The sequence below is a fragment of the Mustela putorius genome, unplaced genomic scaffold (genome assembly GCF_011764305.1).
Source record: "Mustela putorius furo isolate JIRA1106 unplaced genomic scaffold, ASM1176430v1.1 tig00000407_pilon_pilon_pilon, whole genome shotgun sequence".
NCBI lineage: Eukaryota > Metazoa > Chordata > Mammalia > Carnivora > Mustelidae > Mustela > Mustela putorius.
Genome location: NW_025421373.1, coordinates 12,239,156 through 12,264,397, shown reverse-complemented (window position 1 = coordinate 12,264,397; position 25,242 = coordinate 12,239,156). Strand labels below are relative to the sequence as shown.

Here is a 25,242-nt window from a genome sequence, read left to right as displayed (position 1 = left end):
GGTTCTTCCAGCTTCTGGAGGCTGCCTGCCTTCTTTGGTTCATGGCTTCTTTCCACTTTCACAGCCAGCAAAAGCCAGTGGGGTCCCTTCTTATGCTTTGAATTTCTCCTACTTCTTCTTCTGTCTTTATATCTCCCTGAACTGTTCTTCTGCGTTTAGGGGCTTACACGTTTGGAATGAGTCCACCCAGAATAATATTTCTAAGTCACATCTACAGACACCTTTCTGCCCTGTAAGGTAAAATATTCTCAGATTCTAGGGATTAGGTTGGGGACATGTTGGGGTGTCATTACTCTGCCTGCCACACCATGTTAGAAAATTTGGATTTTATCATAAGAGTGATAGGAAGCTTCCAGAAATGTTTTCAGGAGGGGTATGGTACAATCAAATCTGCATTTTTAGAAGATCCTACGTACAACTTAAGGGAACTGGATTAGCAAGACATTGTTGTCATCCAGGAGAGATGTAATGTTAGTGTAGAACAGAGAAGCATCTGGCAGAGCTGAAGGATGGATGGATTTGAGAGTCATTTACAAACTAAACAACAGATTTTAATGGTTGATTAGCTATAGGTGATGAGTGTGAGGGTTGTAGGATAAGACAGGCAGCACCCAAGCCTCTGGTCAGGCCAACTGCATAAATGAAAGTGCTGTTCACCCAGACAGTAAGTATGGAGGAGGTAGAGCTTTGAGAGGAGAGAAAAAAATGATGAATTTGTTTTGAGAATATTTTGAGTTCAATGGACCATAATGAAATCCAAGTGCAGATGTACAGTTGGGAGTTTTATCCAAGAGCTTAAAATTCAGGAGAGATGTCTGGACGGCAGACCTATCTCTGAGCGTCATTCCATATGCATGGAAACCAAAACCCTGAGAAAGTGTAGAGAGAAAAAACAAAAAAGTGGATTCAAGGACAAGGCCTGGAAAAACAGCATTCCAGAGATGGTCTAAGGAGGAGGAGCACATGGGTGAGTAGGAGAACCGAAGGAAGAGAAAGAAGAAATGGTAGTTTAGTGTCATTCAGTCCAAGGGAAGAGAGTATTTTAAACAGCAAGAATGGCCAATTGCATTGATCCCTGTAAGGAAGTCAATAAGAGAAGCACTGAAAGGACCAATTGAGCCACATGGGAGTCATCATTGACTTTGGCCAGAGCAATGTCCCTGGGGCAGGAGGGCTGAGCCATTGATTGGGAGTGAGGAACAAAATACAGGATTCAAACTACTCTCCCAAGGAAGTTGGCTAAAAGAATGAGAGAATTTAAGAAGTACCTAAAGATGAAGGAGGAGATGAAACGTTTTTTTTTTTACCCCTTTTTTATGAAAGAGAAACAAATATTTTGATAACAATTCTTTTATAAATTCTTTTACATTGTGAAAGGGCAGGAATGGGAGCAGCTGGAAAGAAACGTAGAGTTCACAAAGAAGGTCTTTTTTGTTCATTCATTTGCTTCTTTCTGTTTAGTATCAAAAACTTGAACACAATATACAACACATGGAAAGAAACTGGGAGGGAGGAAGAGTTTTAATGCAGACCATGTTCAGTGGTCTCACTGACAGTGACCTCATCAGTGAGAGAGGTCTCAGAGAGCTGGGATCTAGAGCCTTTGTGGAGGCAATGGCCTTTCGGAGCCAGCCCTCTAGAGCAAGATGCTGCACTCTAGAAAGGACAGGTGCCAGCTCTGGGAAGTCAGGACAGAGCATTCATAGGATGCTTGTTCAGTGGTTTTTGCTTTTGGTTTTGTTTTGTTTTCCTTTCTTTCATTAAAGAAGATCGTCATCCAAGGAGGTGTTGTAACCAGAAGAAATCCAAATGGTGAACCAAGAAAGAAAGTTCAAAGCTCAGAAAAGCACAGCTGAGCTTTGGATCTGGGGTGGGAGGAAAGGCTGTAAGGGCCAAAGTATAGGTGTTAAAATGCAGAATGGTGAGGGGTCAGTCCTGAAGCAGAGTGTGAACGGTAAGGCTTGTTTAGGATGTGAACAGAGCAGGGGTAGGAAAGCTGGGCTCCCAGGTGCTTGCTTGGACCCGCTGGCTTACAAGAAAACCAGGCAACTGGAAGCTTTTTCAGACTCTGGGGGAAGCAAAGTGAAAAAAGGTCTCTAGAAGGTAGCAGAAAATCTGAGACTAATGCACATAAACAGGCAGCACGATGACTTGCCTGTTTCCCTCATCACCATTTTACTATGTTGTAGTTGGGTCGAAAGTTAAGTCACAAAGCAGTACAAGAATTCAATAAGAAGACCAATTGAAAACATAAAGCTGCTTATGATCCAATGTCAAATGAGAGATCTAGTAAAAGGATAATTTCTTTGATTTTCAGGGCTCCTGGGTGGCTCAGCAGGTTAAGCATCTGCCTTCGGCTCAGGTCATGATCTCAGCATCCTGGGATCAAGTGCCGCATGGGGCTCCCTGCTCAGCAGGAGCCTGCTTCTCCCTCTTCCTCTGCTCATGCTCTATCTCTCACTCTCTCTCTCTCAAATAAACTTTAAAAAAATCTTAGAAAAAAAAAAGTATAAGTCCTTTGATTTGGAAAGCAGAAGAATAGTAAATAAATCAGACTGGTTTGGGAAGACTTCTTGGACACAGACGCGAGTCACACCATGAAGTTGATGATTCTGTTCTCTTAGTTATGGCCCACAGGTAGTAGAAGACAATGAGAAGCCACTTCCCATAGACTGCAGAATGAGCTCCTGGAGCGAATGGTCAGAATGTGACCCTTGCCTCAGACTAAAGGTAAGTGTCATTCCCCACCAATGCCATTCCCCACCAATGACCCCAAATGGAAACTCTGTTGCCAGCATCTCCAGGAAAAGGACTAGGAGGCAGGGAGCTCCCACCCTCACCCCCACTGAGTTCCCAACTAAGAAGGAAAGATAAATATCTACGTGGATGAGGCTCAGTTTGCCTAGAAATCTCACCATGGCACACAATAATAAATGTGTGCCTTGAAGAATCAGATGCTGAAGGACAGACAGCCAACCCTAGCATGCGAGGTATGACTTTAATATTGGTGACTACTTTTAGGGCTTCCATCTTGAAACAATCAACTTTACTGGGTCTAGAGGGCTACAGTACTGTGGACGCAGTTTTAGATCATTACCCTTTTTTGGCCATAGAAATTCTAATATTTCCAGCTTGTTTTGCACAGTTCCGTTCAAGGAGCATTGAGATCTTTGGACAATACGACGGGAAGAAGTGCATAGAGGCAGTGGGAGACAGACAACTGTGTGAACCCACTGAGCCCTGTGAAGACGTGGAGGACGACTGTGGCAATGACTTTAAATGTGGTACAGGTAATCCTCACATCCCCCTTACTCCCCATGGGCTTCTGTGCGCACTCGCGAACGAAAAGAACAAAGCCTGCTTTTACACGCTTATGTTTCCAAGTGCGAAAGGGGCTGGTCAAACGGCTTTCTGTAAATGTACAAAGAATTCAAGTATGTGCCTGTTGCCTCCCCTCCATCCATGTTAAAGTCCATTTGCTTACATCAGGAAGAGAGAGGAAATCTGGCATGAAACACACAGTGTCTTTCTTGATTTTGATCACAGGCCGATGTATCAAGAGACGGCTTCTGTGTAATGGTGACAATGACTGTGGGGACTTTTCAGACGAGGATGATTGTGAAGGTGATCCCCGTCCCCCCTGCCGTGACAGAGTCGTGGAAGAATCCGAGCTGGGGCGGACGGCCGGCTACGGGTCTGTATTTGGCTGAAATGTTTCTAGATGAAGATGGGAGAAAGGGACTTTCATCTTTTCCTGCTGTGCTAGGGTGGTGGAGGGTCTGCACGGGGGCAGGGCAGCCCCCCAGTCTGCATTCTCCTTGAAACATGCTTGAGCTTAAAAGAAGGTAAGTGCAAAGTCAGTATCTCAAGATCATTTGGACAAGGTGCCCGTCCTCAGGAAGGGGTCTGTACAATCAGGATGATAGGTGATTTTCTCCGAGTCCAGCAGGAGGCGACACACCTCAGTTTAGAACTTCAGAAAGACCACAGCCATGTTCAAGTGACATGTTATCACTTGACATTGAATTGCCAGTGGTGGGTTTGGCCGTTCAGATGTTTGAATTGTCAGTAATGCTGTCTTCCATGGGAACTTGTTCTGGATAGACATCTGGTTATAAGTTCTCAGGAGAGTACAGCATTGTAGAGCTGACCCAAGAGGAAAGCGCAAAAGAAGCAGTTGTGATGTTGGTTGGTGATGGTGTTGAGACTCTGGTTCTCATTACAAAGTGAAGTTTCGCCCATTTTCTATGCAAAATGTAGGGCGCTAGGGCCAGCTAAACTCAGATGAGAAGTCTTGGACAGTTTAGAACTCAAGAGTTTTACAGAATAATAACCACTAACCAGAGATCTGTGTTCTAGGAATTAGGAAAATGATGTAGGTCCAAGGGGCTGTATGTTCCATATAGTCAGAGAACATTCCAGGGATGCCCATGGCATAGTTTCCATTTCAGTTTCCAAAAGTTCTGAGCTGTTTTCAATAATGGTACTTTGGTAGATTTGTTGCCAAATTGTACTTAACAGAGACACATCTTTTCCCACATCGACTGGTCTATTGATGGAGATGGCATGTGGCTCTGTTTCACTGTCTGCCATGCGATGGGTCTTATCAATCTCATAAATCTCAGTGCCTGGTTTATCACAAATGCTCTATCAACACTGGGGAATAGACAAATAGGTGAATCAATCAATCTGCTCATGAATTAATGAAAATAGGTGCTTCTAAAATACTGTCAATGGCATTAGGTAAGATTGAAACTGGGTCCCTAGAAATAAATTCAGGTTCAGGACTTATTTCCTGGGACGGGGATAAGGAGAGGAAAGAAGATGAGGGCATGGTAAAAGCAAGGCTAATAGAGGGACTAAGATACTGGGTCTCAACCAGGGGTGATTTGCTCCCCAGAGGACATTTGATGATGTCTGGAAACTATTCCAGTTGTCATAACTGTGGGGGATAGGACAGAGGACTCAGGGGGTGAGGGAGCACTGCCGATATCCAGTGGGTAGAGGCCCTGGATTGGACCAATCCTGAAAGGTACACAGTGGCCAGACCCACAGCATCAGTGGAACTCAGACTGAGAAACCCTATCCAGGGTAGGGGGCAGTTCTTAAGGTAAGGCCTCTGGATCAGGGTTGGCCATAAATGGAGATGTCTTCTCCCTCCAAGCTAGATAGAACTTGCACTTATTGAATCTCAATAAGGAGAAAAATCCAGGGTACCAAGAGTTAGGAAATGGGTAAAACATTTCACACACCCTTTACTCACATTATAAAATCTCGTCCTAGCAACATTCAAGTATTGCCTACTAAGTGTCTTTGGCCCCTAGCCTGAAGGTAGGAGTCACAAAGTGTAGCCTGAAGGTACACAAAGTGTACGGTTTTTGTCTCCAAACACAGGAGGTTCTTTTAATAATTGTCAGTAAATGGTATGGAGGTTGTCAGACACCTTATAACCAGATCACAGCCTGCTCCAATGCGTTCTGACTCATTCTCCTGCTTTCCTTAGGGAGAGACTGTTGAGTCCATGGTCGAAGTCCATTATGACATTGTTTTTGTTGTATTTGGGATCCAAGAAGCAGTTTTCTCCTTAATCTAAACAGATGGGCTTGAAGCAGGGCTTTGCACATATTATGTATTTCCACTCAATGCAAATTTACACCTTGTGAAAGGATATGGAAATTTTAGCCCGCTCAGCTGAAAAACAATCATTCCTAATCTATTAGTTTTCTCTGTTTTCTCAGAAAACAGAGAAATGGATTATATAGCATTTGCTAGAAAGTTTCATAATGAGGCATCCCAGGGAGCTGGGTAACTATATCATCTTTTGCCACGGTAAGGGCTCGTGACAGTGAATGACACAGGGTTGAGTCTTCAGGACCAAGGAAGAGGGTGGGGCCCCCCGCCATGGGGAAGGTTGGCTGAAGAGGTGAAAAATGAAGTAGGTCCTCATAGAATAATTTCACCAGTATTTTTTATTAAATTCCTCATTACCATGAACAATTACCTGTAACCAGTCTTCCTAAAGTCTATTATTCTCCAACAGCTTTCATTGGCATAATGCTTTGAACTTTCTTTCCTACATTTTTTCCTATAGATTTTTCATAATAATCCTGAGGTTGTCAGAGAAAGTATTATATTCATTTTATAGGGGGAAAAAAAAAGGGAGGGAAGCCAGCAAGACCAGTTTAGTCTCTTTCAATTTTAGCAGAACTCTTTAGTTTCTAGTGGAACTAAACCCAAGTTTCTCTGACTTTTAGTAAACCCTATTTTTTTCACCATGCCACCTTACCTTGGCCTCTCCCCCCATGCTCATCACCACCCACGTCATTTCCCCCATCACTGCAAAGCTCATCAATCAACACCCTAACTTCAAAGCAAAATGAACCTTAGAAAATGAAACTCCTTAAGTTGATTTTCTGAATTTTTGAATTAAGAGTATAGAAGAGAGGAAATCAGTAATTAATATTTAAGAAGAATTCTCAAAATGACATGCTTTATTATATCGGTGATATTCTTCAATCCTATGAACATTCTGTATTTATTTACCATGCATGGCTATTATTCTTCCAAGGCGCTCCTATTTACTCCTGTTTACTCCTATTACTTCCAATAGAAGTAATAGGAGTAAACACCCTAGTCATAGCAACAGGCTTAGAAACTGCTTCTACGCAATCCTATCTGGAAAATCTCAACAAGTCTCACCAGAAGTCATATACAATCAGACTCTTTCACACATGAAAGTCACAAGTACCCACAGTCATTAATTTATACCTTTTTTTTCATAGGACTCCCCCTTAAATTCTTAATGCCAGCAGAATTCCCTTGTAACACAAATGTTTCCGCCTTTTGCCTTGTAGGCATTTGAGATTCTCCAGAAGTGTTTAGGGAAATCCCCAACCCATCTTGTGCTCATTGAAAAAATAGAAATCCAAGCCAGCTGTAAATGATGTATGGTATGCAACAAATTACTTTTTTTATGTGATCTAAAGCATAGCACCCCTTCTGTGGAGGGAGCTTTTTTTTCTGTTCACCTGGAAAATTAGAACTGCTTATGGTTCTAGATGTTGGTATGAAAACAGGCATCTCTAGGTGCTGGCAAAATACAAATGCTTTTTTTATTTCCCAGGCGATGACATTCCAACCATAGAAGTTTTCGTGTTTCTTGGCCGAATAAAAAAATTGGCTCATTCTAGACTAGACTGGCTGTCTCTGTAGTAGTGGAACCAAGTCAAAGGTTTTGAAACATTTCTTCCTTAGTCGTGCTTTAGCCTGTGGAGCAGTTTCATTGCAACTTTCCAGATGGATCCAGCCAACTAGTCTATTTGCTGTTCTGTAAAACAAAATCTTCAAAGTAGGGTATGCATACTGTGAGGTGCAAAGACTTTCTAAGGGGGAGACAGGTAAGTTTTAAATAATAGTTCTCTCAACTATTAGTGGCTTAACTCATCTATTGAACAAAGAGTGAATCTTCAATTCCATACATAAATATTTTTCATAAACTCGGAAAGTTTAGCAACTCAGTAGGATCCAAGTTGTGAAGCCCATTCTCTCCTCTCCCTTCCCCTTTTACAATTGCTTAACTATCACCTTCCAAAAGAAGAGTGCTCCCCTCACTCATCTCAGTTTTACTCTGTGGTGGAAGAACCAAGAAACATTTCCAAGTATTGGTGCTGAGTTGGACGCCAGTGTCTTATAAGTCAACCCATCTCCACTTCTTTTTGAAAGATATCGTATCAATTTTCAGATAATGGGTTATAAAAATAATTCTTAATGATAGACTACTGATCTTTTTTTGGTGCAAAACTCAGGAGATCAAAGAATCAAGTGACCTTGCCATGACAAAATGCCTTCTATTCTTTTCCACTTACGTACATGAGTAAAGTTTATCAACATTAATATCTACAAAAATGGAAAGTAGGAATACGATTGATTATGAATTTTGTCTTTTTCTAGCAATAAATAATATTCATCCATGAAGGCAGGAACTAATCACTTAATTAAAAAAGACATCCATTCAACTCATTGAGACAACTTTACAAAAAAAATAATGTTTTTTAACTATTTAAGTTTTTTAATATACATATATATGATACTGCTAATAATTTTACTCAATCCAGAAGAGTTTTTAATTATTTAGACCCAATAGTCAAAGGATACTTATTATTTATAAAATTTCAATGAATACCTTTTTGATACAAAAAAGTATTAAAAAAGTGATCCATTAAAACTTCCAAGCTGAAATAACATTACATTAAGCTGAATTTCTGTAGTGGAAATGGACTAGAAAAATAGATTGAAGAATCAAAAGGGGGTGGGTTCATATGGGAAATCTCTAAATCTTTCACTCATTTTTCCGTGAACCTAAAACTGCTCTAAAAAATAAAGTGTCTTTTAAAAAAAAAGAATCAAAAGGAATTCTACAAAATGTCTAGTTGCTAAAGAAATATAAACATTGCAGGGATTGGACACCCACCATCACTATGACATTTATAGTTCATCGGATTTATTTTAAAAAGAGGAAAAATAACTATAAGATAAATATTTATAGCATGTTGAGAAATTATATCCTTTGCAACAGCTTAAACTTAAGATGAAAAATCTTAGATGTCACGCCAACATTGTGCAGGCAGGCAAAATTTGTCATAATTTTTTATAGAGTAGACGAACAGAAAATCTGAAGACTACTGCCTGAAATCACGCCATACACATTTCCACCTGCAGGATTTTGCTCACACCATTCCACCTACCCTTCCATCCCCATTCTGCAGCACCCAAATCAAATCCTACTTCTTCTAACCTCTATTTATGACGCTGCCATGAGGTTTCTTCCCTTTGGGAACCTGCACGGCAATTGCCTGTGCTGCTCATTGGCTCATCGAGTGTATTTGACCATGGACTCTTTTTTGAAATTGGTGGTTATATGTCCGACTCCCCAGTTTGAATATATTTTTCATGAGAAAAGACTGTGTATTAACTCTCCTAATATTACTCATTATTTACTACAAACACTACACTCTGTGAGGGTATCATAGTCACCCAAGAGTTCATCATCATTATAAGCAAAGATTAATGTCATTATTCCCTGTAAGGGAAGAGGTACAGGGTCTCTGTTAATAGAGATTTTTGGACAAGTTCACTATAGAATAAAGGAAATGTACTGGCCTATTGAAGAAACAAACGCAGATCATTTGCTTCCAGTGTTCTTGTCTTTGTATCAAACCTTAGTCATACCAAAGGGAAAAAAAGTATGACTCATTTGCTGTGGATACAGAGATGGGTGAAGAAGTGAAGCTGAAATGTTAACCTGTCATGAGGCATTAGATGTTTGAGAAAGTAAACCAGATACTAATGTCTCTTTTTTCTTTCTTATTCAACTAAATCTGATTTTTGGCCCTATGTTAAATTTTAGGGCCATAGCATTTTTCATGAAAGGTTCTAGTAGAGGAAAAAGTCAGAAGTGGTTAATTTTAACTGTACATTTAGCTCTGAGAAAGATATTACTAAATTTGTTCCTTAAGTACCTTCCTTTAAAGTTGAGTTGTAACGTCATTTTCTTTACAGATTCAAAATTCATTAAGAATGTGCCATTTGGAGGCACCTGAGTGGTTCAGTCAGTTAAGCATCTGATTTCAGCTCAGGTCATGAACATGTTTCCTGGGTTCAAGACCCGTATCAGGCTCCCTGCTCAGTAGGGAGTCTGCTTGTCCCTCTGCCCCATTCCCCCCACTCAAGGTCTCTCTCTCTCTCTCTCTCTCTCTCAAATAAATAAATAAAATCTTTAAAAAAAAAAAAAGATTGTGTCATTTACGTGAAGATGTAGTTTTTAACTAATCCGCTGATGGTAACATATTCTCGATTATCTTTCTTCCATTAACAACGGGTTTTAGAGCAAACCATCAAAACCCTTTGACAAATTACTCTTGAAACCAACATCCAGATTTATAATCCAGTTCATTGGAGTTTGGGATGTGGTCTAGAGCCATGGAAGAATTTCTGCTTTTGTCTCAAACTCAGTTACAGATGTACAGAGCAAACCCTTCTTTGGTCTCCCTGGTCTGGAGCCATATATTTCGGACTAGACAGCAAATGACCATTCCTCCAATTAACCAATTAACACAAGTGTACTTCCCACAGAATGAACTGCTCCTTGTTCATACATTGCTTTTAAGTCTACAAATCAAACTTAACTTTTTTAAAGCTAAATAAGATTTCTGTTTCTGAATTAAAGCTTGCCAAATAAAAATATTTCGCTGAGAGGAAAAAATAGAACTTTTGAAAATGCCTTGTCAGGATGCTGAAATCTTTGTATTTTCCCTTGGAAAGTATCATAGAAATAATACAAGCCTGGAGGGAATGAGGTTCTTGACAAGCAATGAGACAGTTGGAGGAAAAGGCTTATGTTTAAAGAGAATGGGGAGAGAAAGAGCCCCAATGTTGATTCATAGATTAAAAATTACATACATATGTTATACAACTCCCCTGAGATGCTCTGTTCTCAAATAATTTAAATAGGTGGTATTACGGAGTTGGCTCTTAGCTCACTAAGGGAGGTTAGCTCAGAGTCACAGAGGTGGAATTTAGACTCTAGGAGCCAGATGGTCCCTGGTTCCTCAGTTATTGCATTTCTTTCATTGTGCTCTCAACAGTGCCCTCGATGCTTGGAAGTTTATAAGGCCTTCCTAAGGTATGCTTGCTGCCAGAGATGTAAAGCAGAAGTGAGCAGACCTTTGCTTCTGTTCTTGATTATATCATGCATATATGGGGTGATGGGGACATGAGCCAAAGCTCTCTCTTTCCCCCAGCTACAGAGGACTGCCTTGCGTTAGCTCCTGGGATCTCTGATATTACTCTGTTCATTTTCAGGATCAACATCTTAGGGATGGACCCCCTAACCACACCTTTTGACAATGAGTACTACCATGGACTCTGCGACCGCATTCGGGATGGAAACACCCGGGTCTACTACCGCAAACCCTGGAACGTGGCTTCTCTGGCCTATGAAGTAAGTCTCCTCAGAAGCAAAAGCATTGCTCAGCTTTTAGCTGAAAAGCCACTTCTATAAACGTAATACTAAGTAATGTGAAAATTTCAGTAGAATGAGAATCTGATGGGAATATGTGATTGACTGAAAAGAAGAAGATGTATAGCTTTGATCTCTTTAGGAAACTCCGGTGGTCTACAACCAACCCTCAGTAAGGTGCACCTAGTGATAGTTTTGGCAAATACCCAGACTCCATGAAAAGAATCATCTAAGATTCTGATAAAACTATAAATTAAATTAATGCTGATTTAAGTACTGGGTACACTGCTCATGCTATTTAAGCTCATTTTTTTGCTAGTCTACCAAAAAAACTCATCTTGACATTGGCTTTTTCCTCAGCATTCCCCTTGGTAAAGCCTGCCTAACAAATGTAAGTGGTTGTTTTCACTCACCTCAAATCCCTCTAACTCTTGTTAAACTATTTCTTAAAATGAGGTCTACTCTACCCAGTGCCACCCCAAACGTAACCACCTTCTTGAAAGTCACCTAAATTCTCTAGAACCATCCACATATTGGACCCCTTCATTTAAAGGATTACTAGTTATCACCATTAGAGAGATTTTTTTTGGGTCTAAGCAACATAAAAATAAAGAATAATAATTATCTTACTCTGAACCAGGAGCTACAAAATCTTTTTTTCAATGGTCCCATTGGCGATCTATAATATTTACTTTATTCAGTTTTTGCAAAGTCTTTTATCACTGTTGTCACTCACAAAATTTTCCAAAACACATATACTTTTAAATAAATGGAGTTAATATTTCTTTTATTTTTAATAATGTTGTAAAACAGTCCATACACATTGCGGCCTCTGGCATTCCTACTCTTCTATGAATACTAAAGATTATAAATTCTATACTATTCGACTGACATTTCTTAACATGTGTGACTACATTATCCTTTTATTTTTTTGTACGTGTAAGTCCAGCATAGAATCATTTTCCCACAAATTTAAGGGAACATTTTGGATTATTGACTTTCTCCCCTCATGCCAAGTTTACCTTCTTTAAGCACCTTTTTTGAGGGGAAGATGATCATCTTTCTAAAGGTTATTACAAAAGGTCTAATGTCTTAAAAAAGAATACCACAAAGATAAGGTGACCTTTGTCATTGCTTATGGAAGAAGGGTTGTTGGTGTCTTACTTTGTTTTTTAGTTCTCAGGTCTGAGTCATACAGTTTTCCTCTCTTCGTCCCTGTGATCAGTCTCCTAGCTTCTCTCTAGGGGTAGGAATGACCATGAGTGACATGAGATGGATAGGGCCAGGACCTTGCCTATGACTGATCTTGAAGCCTTATTTGGAGAGAAAATTCCCTGTTTTCTCTTCTTTACAACCCTGGAAATAGATGGGTTTCTGTACTCAGTATTTCGGATTTTATAAAGGTGATGTGTTATTTACCCCTAATATTGCTTCTGTCCCACAGAAGTTGGGAGCAGCATCTCTTAGCCAAGGAAAACTAATTGATGTTCACACAAAGTGGGGGAAATGAAGATTGTAGCAACTTTTTATCAGTTCAGATCAGAATAACATCTCTAAGCGAGTCTTGGCATCAAGCTGATTAAAAAAAAAAAAAAAAAGCAGAGAGGATTATGGGCCTGGATGGTGAGTCAGTGTCAGCTAAGGAGGAGTGCTGGTAGAGTTCGCTCGAGGCTTGCTAAAGTCCCCCTTCTTGGTGCTACAACAGCTGGTGGTCCCCTCACTCTCGTCTGTGATGGTCTTGGCAAGTAGCCAAATTTGTTTCTACCATACATAAAAGAACATGAGCTTATTCAATGGAAATCTCTATTTTTATTCATTAGAATTTCTTCCTACACCTTCTAATATCCAATGGGATAGTTTACTTCCTTTTTTGTGTATTTTAGTATCATAACTGAATGCATTCTATACTTCCTTATAGCCTGTTATGCTAATACTCTACACAATATATGTGTACACACAATGCTCAACACATTTTTGTTAGATGAATTAATTTTTAAAATCCTGTCTTTGTTACTCATAGACAGTAATGTCTTTTATGTTTTGAAAGAATTCTACCGAACTATCGGAGTATGAGGAATATTTCTTAATAATGACGTCTGCCTCTGACACATTCACACTCTCTCAGTGCCTCTTCCTTCAAATGTGGCTCTGGTTCTCTGGATCTCCAGAACACAGCACATAAAATGGAATCCTGGCTCTGCTGCTAAGCAGCAGTGAGATCTTGGGTAAATTATTTATCATCATCGTGCCTCCGTTCCCTCATGTGTAAAATAGAAATACTGGTGCCTATCTCGTAAAGATAAATGAGTCTAAAACAGCCGGGAAGTTCTTGACACATAGCAAACCCTCAATGAATATTTGCTATCATTCCTTTTTTAAAGAATATAATTAGTAAAAGACTTCACTACAATTTAGTGTGTAATTAGCATTCACATTACAGGTCAAGGTTTATTGGCTATCTAGTAAGTCAGAAGTAATCCTGAACCACTGAAGCCTGCAATTATGGGGAAGAAAACAGGGATGGTGATATGTACAAATCAGTTACTTTTTCCTTAGCTTTCTTTGGTCCTCTCTTCTTTTGTTCTGGAAAGTAACAATTTGTAAATCGGATTTCAAGTTTTCATTACCATTCTCTATAAACCTGGGTCACCATGAATACGTAAGATTTAAGAGATCAACGAAGAATTGTAAAATGCGCCTGGATTCTGGTTGTCCTTTCCACCCCAAATCCTGCCTGAAACCTGGTGATTTTATATCCTGTGGGCTGCCAATGTCTTCTTGTTGCCTCTCAACTTCCTGTCTGTTTTACCAGAGCCACTCCCATCCTTAGCTGTGTTCAGCAGAACTGTGCTGTCCCTGGCATCTGAACATTGGGGAATCCAGCATTTAACCCTTTGCCTCACTGCAACTGGCCCATCTCTCAGCTCTCACCCTCATTTATGACCACAAACAAACTCTTGGGTCCCATCAAGACCCAAGTCTTTGGCCTGGCTTTCCTCCAGTCCATCTTGCTCCTCCGGTCTTCAATTCCTTCCTCTAATCAATCCCGATCCATTTTGACCACTCTTGATAATATTATCAGTGTCCTTGCCTTCTATTCCTTCTATAAACCAGAAACACTCCAACTTTAGATGAACCCTATTACTTTTCTGGCCCTCTTGTGAACGTGTACTGCTTGGAGAAAATCATAACAAAAGAACTGGTGGCATTTTAGCTTCAACCGAAGCCTCCACACAGTTCAGCAGGTCCACACTCTTCCCCCAAGGCTGCACTACCCCGCTCCCTGTTCCCACAGTGGTGGTTTAAAATTTCCAGCAATCCCCTCAAGTTCCTCATCTGAGGAATAACTCAATAGATGGAGTTAGCTTCAACTTGACAGAGAATACTCAAGCCTAGTCAAGAATTTTCTAGTTTTTCCTTCAAAGTTATCCTTGTGTACAAACTTACTTCTCACTCATTCTACACTTAATATCTTTCTTCTCTGTCTCAGTAGAGACTGTGTCTTTCTATATGCTGGATTCCATGCCAGGTATCTTGCTTATTATCCATTTAAGCCTTCTATCAATGCTTCTCTCTCTCATCTCCCCCCCTGCTCTTAACATATAAAAATAAATACTTCAAGATTCTCACTAAAAGAAACACAAACACAAGAAGGAAACATCCATCTCCACATACTCTTCTTTTCTATATTTGCTGTGTCAATTCACTAACTATATTAGTTCACTAGGGCTGCCATAACAAAGTATCACACACTGGATGGTTCAAACAACAGAAATTTATTTGAGAGGCTAGAAATCTGAGATCAGATTTCTTCTGAGGCCTCTCTCCTTGGCTTATAAACGCCATTTTTCCTGTATCTCCACAGCCTCTTCCTTCTGCTCTGAGTTATAACCTCCTCTTTTTAGAAAGGCACCAGTCGTGTTGGGTTAGAGTTCATTTTAATGACCTCATTTTAATTTAATTAACTCTGTCATGATTGTATCTCCAAATATAATCACATTCTGAGGTACATGGGCTTCAGACTTACATACATGAATTTGAGAGGAACACAGTACAGCCCACAACACCAAATCTCTATTACCTTTTGCCAAAGTCCATCTTGAAGTTTCTTTTGAGTTCCCTTTACTTAGGACAGTCCTAAGACCTATAGGTCTCACCAGAGTTCCTACTTTGCCTTGTTTCACAAGTCTCTGTCTACATATTCTCCTTGGGTTGAGTTCATTCCCTTCTGTGGCTTCAGTTTTCACCTCTAACCTGATGGTTTATGAATACTCTATTTCCAGCCCATGTGTCCCTCTGAGCTGGATACCTATATAGCTAATTGTATCAGGCATCACACAGTTAACATACTCAAAGCTGATATCCATTCTTCCACCCAGTTCCCTGACTCTTCCTCTTGAATTCTTCACTTAAATGGTTACAATGAAACAATGAAATGATATCTTCCTAATCACTAAATTCAAAATATGGGAATCATCCTAATGACTTCCTCTATAGACACATCTCCCTTGAAGCCTACAATACCTAATCAATCTCCAAGTTCCATTATCTTGTAATGTATCCTAAATATGTCTCCTCTTCTCCATTTCCACTGCCATAGCCAGAGCTTTATGCATCTCTCATTTCTCAGCGAAACAGCTATGAGAGTCGTCTTATCAGCTTCAGACTTCTAGTTTTGCTCAGTTTCAATTCATTCCACACACATCAGTATGAAGATAAATGATTATCTTGATCTTATCACTTTGCTACTTAAATTTAGTGAGCGTTTCCCTGTAGCCAGCAGGATAATAGTCAATCTCTGTGGTAGGGAGAAAAAGGTCATTCCTGACCTGGTTTTTGATTACTACTCCCCCATCAGCTTTCTCTTCCGAGTTCTCTGTTTTAGTTAGATGCCCCACCTGCAAATTAATGTAACAGCCTCTGTTTTCCTTTCTGTTCTAGCATTTATTTTGCTATATCATATATATTCTAAGTCAAGTTTCTAGTTCTTTTATTTACTGTGGAATCCTAAGAAACTAACATGGTAAATTCTTTGCTTAAAAAAATGATTACTGAGGGGTGCCTGGATGGCTCAATGTGTTAACGTCTCTGCCTTCGGCTCAGGTCATGATCCCAGGGTCCTGGGATGGAGCACCGCATCGGGCTCTCTGCTCGGCAGGGAGCCTGCCTCCCTTCCTCTCTCTCTGCCTGCCTCTCTGCCTACTTGTGATCTCTGTCTGCCAAATAAATGAATAAAATCTTTTAAAAAAATGATTACTGAATTAATAAATAAGTGCATGCAGTATATTAGCGATCTTTACTTTTTAAAAGATTTATTTATTTATTAATTTTAGAGAGTGAGGGGGGAGCGAGTCTGGGGGGATAGGGACAGAGAAAAAGGGAGAGAGAGAATCCCAAGCAGACTCCTGGCTGACTGTGGAGCCCTATACCGGGTTCAGTCTCATGACCCCAAGAACATGACCCTAGCTGAAATCAGGAGTCAGCTTCTCAACCGACTATGCCATCCAGGCTCCCCAACAATCTTTTTTAAAAAGCTAATGTTCCTAACAAAGGCAAGAGCCCATAATCAAGTAAACGTAATTGTAACTGCCATAAAAGTTGACAACAAAATGGAAAACAGAGGCTTAATTAACATTCCAACTGTACTTTCTACTGCCATGTGAGTTCATTTAGAAGCCCCAGCAGAGTATAGATCAGGTTTATTATGTACCTGCTGGTTTGTTTATTGTATATTGATGTTTCCAAGGAACAATAAGCCCAGTCTTGTAAAAACTGCTATATTGAAAGGAACTATGGTCTATGATAAACTAATATGAATTCAAGTTTGGAGTCACAGGTAGAAATCAAATAATGAAGGTGCTCTTATGCCATATTAAGTACTTTGGACATGATCCTGAGCATGAGAAGGGAGCCCCTGAGGACAGCAACATAGTCAAAGTTCATTTTAAATCTTTGTGTTTTGGGGATATGATTTCAAAAGGACAAGACCAGAGAGGTAACGACAGAAGGAGGCTATTTCATGGTCCAAGAAGGAAATGAAGAAAGACTAAACTCTACTATAAAAGTAGAGACTGAAAGGAAGAAATGAAATCCAGCATTTTTTTTTATTTGGGCATATTTAAGAACAAAGAGGTCACTAATGAATTGGTGACAGCGTACATTATGGTCAATTGACAGGTTCTAAATGAAAACTGTCTGGGTTTAAATTCTGCTAAACTCGTCCACTTATCCATGGGACATTAGGCAACTTATTTATCTTCCAAAATCTCAGTTTCTTATCATATAGTGGGTGGCAATAATACATATTTCGTAAGATTTTGAAAAGGTTAAATGTGTTAATAAGTGCAAAGTGCTTAGAACAACATCTAGCCATAGTAAAGGATACTCATCATGGATGTAAAGTATGGAGACGGAAAGTCAAAGACACTCCCACTGGAAGCTAGACCATCAAAAAAAGATCTTGGAAGTCAGGGAGGGAGGAATCTTCCAAAAGAAGTGTCAAAGTCAAGTCCAAGAAGAAGACAGTGATTTGAATTTTGGTAATTTTGAATGCAAAGGTCTATGTGACATCTAGATGAAGTATGTTATGCAAAAAGTATGTTATATAGATGTGTGGGGAGAAAGAAGGATCTGAAATGGAGGCAGTTTAAGAAGCATCAGCATATGGATGACCATTAAAATCTTGAGAATCCTTGAGATCATCAAGGAAGTGTACAATGAGAGAGAAAAGAACATCAGGAATGAAACCTAGAGCACATTAACATTTCAGATACAAACACAGAAAATGATCTCTTGAAGATAATGGAGAAGAACCATATTTGTTACCTATTACTAAATTTCAAATTACCCCAAAATTTAGTAGCTAAAATGTTGGGAGTGTGTGGGTGGCTTCTCTCTGTACCGTGGCTGAGGGTGGCTAATGAGATGGCAGTCAATCTACTCTTTCCAGGTTCCTTCTCTCAATTAGTGAGACATGTCTTTAGTAATCATAATAAATAATGCATGTTTTTATTATCTATCTGTACAAAGTCTTAGTTACATCTTTAACAGTTTTCCCTTTTTACCTTCTATTTCCAGTTGTTCTCCCACCTTCTTCTTTTCAATTTGAACTCTGAAATATTTATTGGTTATATTCTATCTCTTCCACTCCCAGTTCCAGAAATAATGTTTCTTTCTTTTCAAGAAGCATCAGTTGCATAAACCTTTAAAAAGGACAGGTTGAGCTGACCCCTATAATATGCAAGCCCTTTTAATCCGTCTGGAACATGCAAGCCCTTTTATCCGTCTCTCAAATTTCATCTTCTCCATGTCTGCTTATTTGGGTTTTCATAAAGAAATTTGCTTCTATTCTTGCATCATTGGCCTCTCTTCAAAGATTTTTTACTCTTTCTTCATGATGATTCCCGGTATTGGTCCATCTCTGACTGTCTGTCATGGAACTGAGCCCTCTTTTTGGACTGACACCATCTTCTCTGTTTCAGGCTCTACTCACTTCTGTCATCCTAGCAGAGTCAGACAGGACCGTTCAACAGCTTCCTGACAGATACCCTGACCAATGTTCTCTTACACCTGCCAACAATTCTCCACATTGCTAAACTGATCTCTGCCAAGGCCTCTTTCTTCTTAGCCATGTTGGGAATAAGTGCAGGTGCTTACAAATTAAACCACCCTTATCCTGCAGCCAATTAGCACACAGGAAGCTAAGAAGAGCTTGGCCTTCCAGGAGAGTCAAGGAGTACTTTTCTGGTGACATTTTGTTCAGCTCTGTCCCTTTCCAGCCTTGAAGATTGAGTAGAATTGTCTTCAGTGGCTCCTATTAGAGTGGGCAGTTAGGTTCTAACATTTGAAAGCTTGCTCTGTTCTAAGTCTTTCATATATATTATCTCACTGCATTATCTCATAACAGTCTTTGGGCTGTGTGTGGTATTTCTTTTTCATAGACTAGGAATCAGACCCACAATGAGATTCCTGTGTCCTGTCCTCAGAGTCATGGAGTCCCTATCAGAGCTCAGTGATATCACTTGGGTATTTCACTCTTAACTCCCTTGCTCAAATACCCTTCAAATAATTGCTTTTTCTTTCATCTGTGTCTGTTTGGGGTGGTTTTTTGTATGTTGTTTTTAACAGCATTTCATCATTCTCTTTCAGACCAAAGCCGATAAAAATTTCAGAACTGAAAGTTACGAAGAACAGATAGAGGTATTCAAAGCCATTGTCCAAGAGACGACATCAAATATTAATGCAGAAGTAACTTTAAAATTCACACCTACTGAAGCAATTGAAAAGCATAAAAGTACGCCTGAAGAAGGAAAGTCTCCTCACAAAAATTTCTTCCATCCTACAGAAGGTGGTGGCAAATTTGGACTCACATATTCCAAAAATGAGAGTTACCAGAGCTTACTCTCACGTTCTTCTAAAACGGTAAGACCAAAGCTTAAAACAAAGAATATAATGGGATATTTATCAAACTAACCAAACCCCCTGTTTTAAGTTTAAATGTTTGGAGCAAATAGAGTTCACTGAAGAGAGAGGAAAAAAAAATACTCAACAAATCTCCAAATGTGTGGCTAGGAGTTCAGGAAGAAGAATGCTAACTGCAGAAGAGGCCCATGGGATCTCTTGTAATATAAGGGGGTAAGATGTTTGGTGGTGATGAACAGAAGAACAAGCATATTAAAAATTCGGAGCACGCTTTTGGACTGAGACTGTGGTAATGGACTGTTGAATTTATACCATCTTCAGAATGACAATGAAGAATCAGACTGAGGAATTTGGGTAACTCATCACAATGCCTTACACTGATAACTATTTACTTACTGGGAAGCATCTCTAAAGTAATGAGGCCATGAAATTGTACACATTGCATATTACATTGGTCTGCTTACTTTGTAATTATACATTTAATTTAAAGCTTTGAAAATGTGTTTGTCCCTTAATATTTAAGTCAGATTTAGAATTTTGTTTCATCGCCTTTGAAATACAGAAAACACTTTCTGTAATCAGTATGATGCCAATAAAACATTCATTTTTCCTTTTCTGATAATACAGTCACATGTTTAGATACCCTCTCCTCTTTTAAAAATAATAATAATTCACTTTTAGTACTTAAGTTGTGCCTAATCATACAATTGTTTTGAATGGCTCTCTACCTAGTCTCTATGTTAATATGCATACCCATCCATATTATGCAGCTGGAAAATCCTTTAAATCATACAACAAATATTTAATGTGGCTTTCTTATGTGGCCAGGCACTGTTTCAAGGGCTTAGAATACATTTGTGAACCAACCTAAAAAAGATTCCTGTTCTCATGGAGCTGAAAGTTCAGCAGGGAGAGATAGACAAAATAAACCTAATAGCAAAAAAGCAAGATATATAGTATTTAGAAAGTGATAAGTGCTATGGAATAACACAAGGGAAAGCAAGAGTGCTAGGCAAGGGCAATACTAAAAAGAAAGTTCAGGGTAGACTTCATTAAGGAAATGAAATCTGAGCAAAGATTTGAAGGAGGAGAAATAGCCAAATAGTCATAGTTGGGATGATGTACCTGGCAGAAGGAGCTGTTAGAGACAAGTCTCTAAGGTGGGAACATATCTGCCCATTGGGCCAAAGTGAGCCAGAAGACAATGAGTTAGAAAGTTTATACTGAATCAGATCATGAATGGCCTCACAGCCTGTGCTGAGTTTAGCTTTTTCTCTGAATGACATGGGAGATCGGTAGAATTTTTGACTAGAAGACTGACATATGTTAGTATATTTTAAAGGGGAAGAAATTACAAGAGTGAAGAGCAAAATTAAAAAGGTTTGTTGAAAGCTATTGCAGGAAACCAGCTGTGTGCAGATGGATAGAACAGGTAAAGGGTCAAGCACGAGTCAAAGATTTGGGGCCTACGCAACTGGAAGGCTGGAAATTGCTACCAACTGAGATGGAGAACACTTTAGGTAGAGCAGGTTGAAAGAAGAAAAACAATAGTTCAATTTTAGATTAAGTTTGAGATGCCTATTCGACATTCACTTGGAGATGTGAAGTAGGAAGTTGGTGTTATTAAGTCTGGAATTTGGCAAAATGATTTGGGATTGAGCTGTAAGTTTGGGAGTTGTTCAAATGTAGGGAATGTTCACAGTCTTAGGGTTTGGTGGGATCACTAAGAGTTAATGTAAATAGAAAAGGTAACATCCAAGACTTAACTCAAGGAATTTCAACAGAAAGAGAAAAGGTCTAGCAAAAGAGGAAGAACCGGCAGAGGACAGCAAGAAGTGACAATAACGCCCTAGAACCTCACTACTCAAAGTGTGGTCCATGGATGAGTATCATTGGGAAGTTAGAACCTCAGCCTCTAACACAGACCTACTGAATCAGAATTGCATTTTATGGGTAGATTCTATGGGTGATCTGTCTACACTTCATAATGTGAGAAGAACTGCCCTAGAAGATAAGAAAATAAACCCTATCAAAGAGAAAGGAGTAATGAACTGTTTCAAATGTGTTAATATGTCAAAGAAGAAGGACTAAGAAGTAACCACTGCTGGCTTTATCATTGTGAAGGTCATTGGTGACTTTGACAAGAGAAGTTTTGCTGAAGTAGTAAGCAGAACTGCATGACTGAATTAGATTTGAGAGGAATTGAAAATAGCCAATATGGAAAATTCTTTAAAAGGAATTTCACTTCTAATGAAGACAAAGAAATTTGTAGCAAATGATTAGACAAGTGAGGCCAAGAGATTTTGTTTTTATTATCTAAGAAGGAAGGAACAACTTTATGTTTGGATGGAAATGATCTAAGGCCTACCTCTGAAATAAGTTGAGCCAAAGAACATTAACATCTGTCTTACAGTTATACCTCCTAATTCAACAATGAAAAGGTATCCAAATATGTTTTGTGCACCTTTGAGACTACAATGAGAATTATTTTGCAGGTCATCAGAAGGTGAATTCATATACTTATTATGTATGGAGTAAGTTTCTTTAAGATTATTGTTGAAGACTAAGTCACTGACCATCACCTAAAGTCATACAGTGTGAACAGTTGTGCTTCTAAAACACAGGAAGTTTGGTGTGATGTTCATATACACCAAGATATACTTCAAAAAATAGCAAAATGTTTTAAACTTCTATGCAATAAACATGTGTTAACTGCGACTATAGCAGGAGAAACTTAAATGAACCATCTACAAAATCGTAAGTGTCCATTGTAGTTTAGTTTTGACTGGGACAGTATGGGATGTTGAAACATGTAGTTCTTTGTCACTGCCTCAGTTTTTTCCTGGAAATTGAAGCCATCTTCCCTAGGAATGCGTAACTATTCACTTGGTTAGTTTGTATGTCTTAAAAGTGTTGTCTATCCTATCTTTGTTATCAAAAATTGTAAAGATGTAGTAGAAGGAGCAGGGAGACCTGAGACCTAGGTTCGTGGTACTAATCACTGCCACAGACTATTTTTGTGATTTGGGGCAAATAACTTGATACCTTTGGATCAGAATTTTCCTGTCTGCAAAATTGGGCTGCATATAGGATGTTTACCTTTCCTTCCATTGTCAACATTTTATAATCAACTTAATGAGGTATAACTTACAAGTGATAAAATGCAAGAAGCAAATATTTTAAGCCTGTAGTTCCATGAGCTTTGACTTTTGTATCCACTTGTGTAATCACTTCATCAAAGAAGATGTAGAACATTTTCACCTCAAGAAAATTCCCTCATGCCCTCTTCAGTCAATTCCCTACTGCTTGAGAAGCAACCATTCTTCAGATTTCTCTGACCATAGCTGAATTTCACCTGGTCTAGAACTTTATATAAATGAAATCAGACAGTACAAACTCTTTTGTGTCTCTTTTCATTCAGCATAATATTTGGGGGATGTATTTATGTTGTTGCGTGTATTGGTAGTTTGTTCCTTTGTATTGCTAACTAGTATTCCTTTTTGTGAACATACCACAAATTATTGATCAATTCTTTTATTTCTGGACATTTAAGTGATTTCTAGTTTTAAGCTCTTCTGACTAATATTGCTCCTAAAGTCTTATGTAGATCTTTTTGTGGACTATTTTGTCACTGATCTTAGGTAACTAAGTAGAAGTGGAATTGCTGATGACAGGGTAGATGTGTGTTTACTTTTATAAGAAATTGCCAAGCAGTTCTCCACACCAATCAGGCTGTTTGTACATTCCCACCAGCAGTGCTTAAGAGTTCCAGTTGCTGCCCATTTTCATCAACAGTGCAAACTAATCGCATTTTGAGTTTGCCACCCTACTGGGTTAAAGTGGTCATCTACGGTCACTGCTAAAACGTTTATTGCCTGGTTCTAAAGTTTTAAATTTTGTGAGTTTTTGTGATTTTTTTATTTTTGTGACTTTTAAATTTGAAAGAGTGGTGATGAAACTCATATATTTTTTTTCCTTCTGTTCTACAACCAAGGAAAAAATGTTTCTGCTTGTGAAAGGAGAAATTCAACTGGGGAGATTTGTGATGAGAAGTCGGGATGTCGTTCTGACACAAACTTTCTTGGATGATTTAAAAGCTCTGCCAAGTACCTACGCAAAGGGGGAATATTTTGCATTTTTGGAAACCTATGGAACCCACTACAGTAGCTCTGGGTCTTTAGGAGGATTCTATGAACTAATATATGTTTTGGATAAAGCTTCCATGAAACAGAAAGGTATACTTGGAAATAGAGTTCTAACTTCTAATGCTGTTTTAACCAATCATTATTCCTTTTGCTAATCTCTCTCAATGGCTAAAGGCTTTAAAATAAACTCCTATAACCTGCTTCTTTGAGAGAATGCTCTCCCTTCCCTTGGTCATCTAAAACCCTATCAGACAATAAATTGACTTGGTCATATTAAACAAGATGACTTGGTCATGCACTATTGAGAAATGAACAAAATTATACTGTAATTTAATATCAGCTGGGGATACTGCTTTTAGTGAAATTCTACTTAAAATGTGAAAAAAGTACAAGAGACATAATTTTTTTTCAAGAGACATAATTTATATAATCTATTTCTTAATCAATAAACCAGTTCAATTATATGCATGAAAATCATCTTCCAAAGGGTTCTTCAATATTGGAAGTAAAATAATGTTCTAAATTTCTTTTAGGGAGGAGGAAGAAAGTAATGTTAAGATTATATACATATAGGGTCTTAAAGCAAGGGTAGAAAATCAGTTTACTTCATCTTACGACAAGTCTAATCACAAGGTGGTAGTTGAATTGGGTCCATGTTAGGTGGATTCCTGACCACACTTGAAACGTGGGAAGAAGGCTATGGTTGACCATCAGTGTCTGCCACATATACAGGAATGGTCTATGTACTACATAGTTAACATACTGGCCTAATGGCTTCATTTAAGATTTTTAAGAATAAAGTAGATGCAAAGTGACTGTGTTAATAAGTTTTAAGTATTTATTTTGTGAGTCATTACGTCTAGTTATAATATTCCTTATAAAGGAGATAAGTGCCAACATAGCTCCTTTCTCCACCCTCAGCTTTTTTCAGTGTGTCACTTAGGGAGGGAAGTGTTGCCCAAAACCTTTTCCATGGTTCCTTCCCTGTAGCCTCTGTGTCACATGAAGAATAGGATATGGCTATGAGCTTAAAGTATGACATTGCCCACACAGTTGATAAGCGCTTTATAGATGGAACCAATATGGCCAGAACAAATTGTTCTTGATGCCTCAGTCTTGAGCAGAGAGAAACACAGACAGGGAGAGTGAGTATGGGTTTATTTGGCTTATACTGCCCTACAGGGCTATATCCTGTGAGATAGAATAATGAAGTTTCATGAGTCTTGCCTGGTAGGCTATTTTAATAGATATCACACGGATGAGGGGGACAAGAGGATTATGTCTTGAGTAACTTGAAAATCAGAAGGGAAAGGCTCGGCAAGGATGATCAAAACACAAGGAATACTTCAAGATAAGAGTTGCTTTGGTGAAAAAGCTTCATGGGCTGAAATCTTTAATCTTGGATAACTCAGACCTAGCAACTTAAATTTACTTAGCATCTGGCCTTAATAGACAAGGATCATTAGGTCAGTTCTGGTACCTTTGAGAGGAAAGCCATCTTTCTTACTTCTTCATTGGAAATACCTGAGAACCAAGCCATGTCCTACCCCTATATTTGGGCTGTCCAGACCCTGTCAGAATATTTTTCATGCTCTACAGCGGAGGGAGAGAATCTGAGCTTGTTGGGATCACTTAGGTATTTTCATCCCCATATTCAGA

At 39.0% G+C, this 25,242-nt stretch overlaps 1 protein-coding gene across 1 annotated transcript in view; it reads left to right on the top strand.

The window, feature by feature from the left end:
• C9 (complement C9) overlaps nucleotides 1-25,242 on the top strand; it is a 46,638-nt gene that overhangs the window by 8,451 nt on the left and 12,945 nt on the right. Inside the window, exons 2-7 of the mRNA XM_004737970.3 lie at nucleotides 2,625-2,730; nucleotides 3,146-3,290; nucleotides 3,547-3,694; nucleotides 10,861-10,999; nucleotides 19,166-19,438; nucleotides 23,433-23,673. Coding sequence (XP_004738027.1) covers nucleotides 2,625-2,730; nucleotides 3,146-3,290; nucleotides 3,547-3,694; nucleotides 10,861-10,999; nucleotides 19,166-19,438; nucleotides 23,433-23,673 — 1,052 coding nt within the window. The remainder of the gene's footprint in view (nucleotides 1-2,624; nucleotides 2,731-3,145; nucleotides 3,291-3,546; nucleotides 3,695-10,860; nucleotides 11,000-19,165; nucleotides 19,439-23,432; nucleotides 23,674-25,242) is intronic.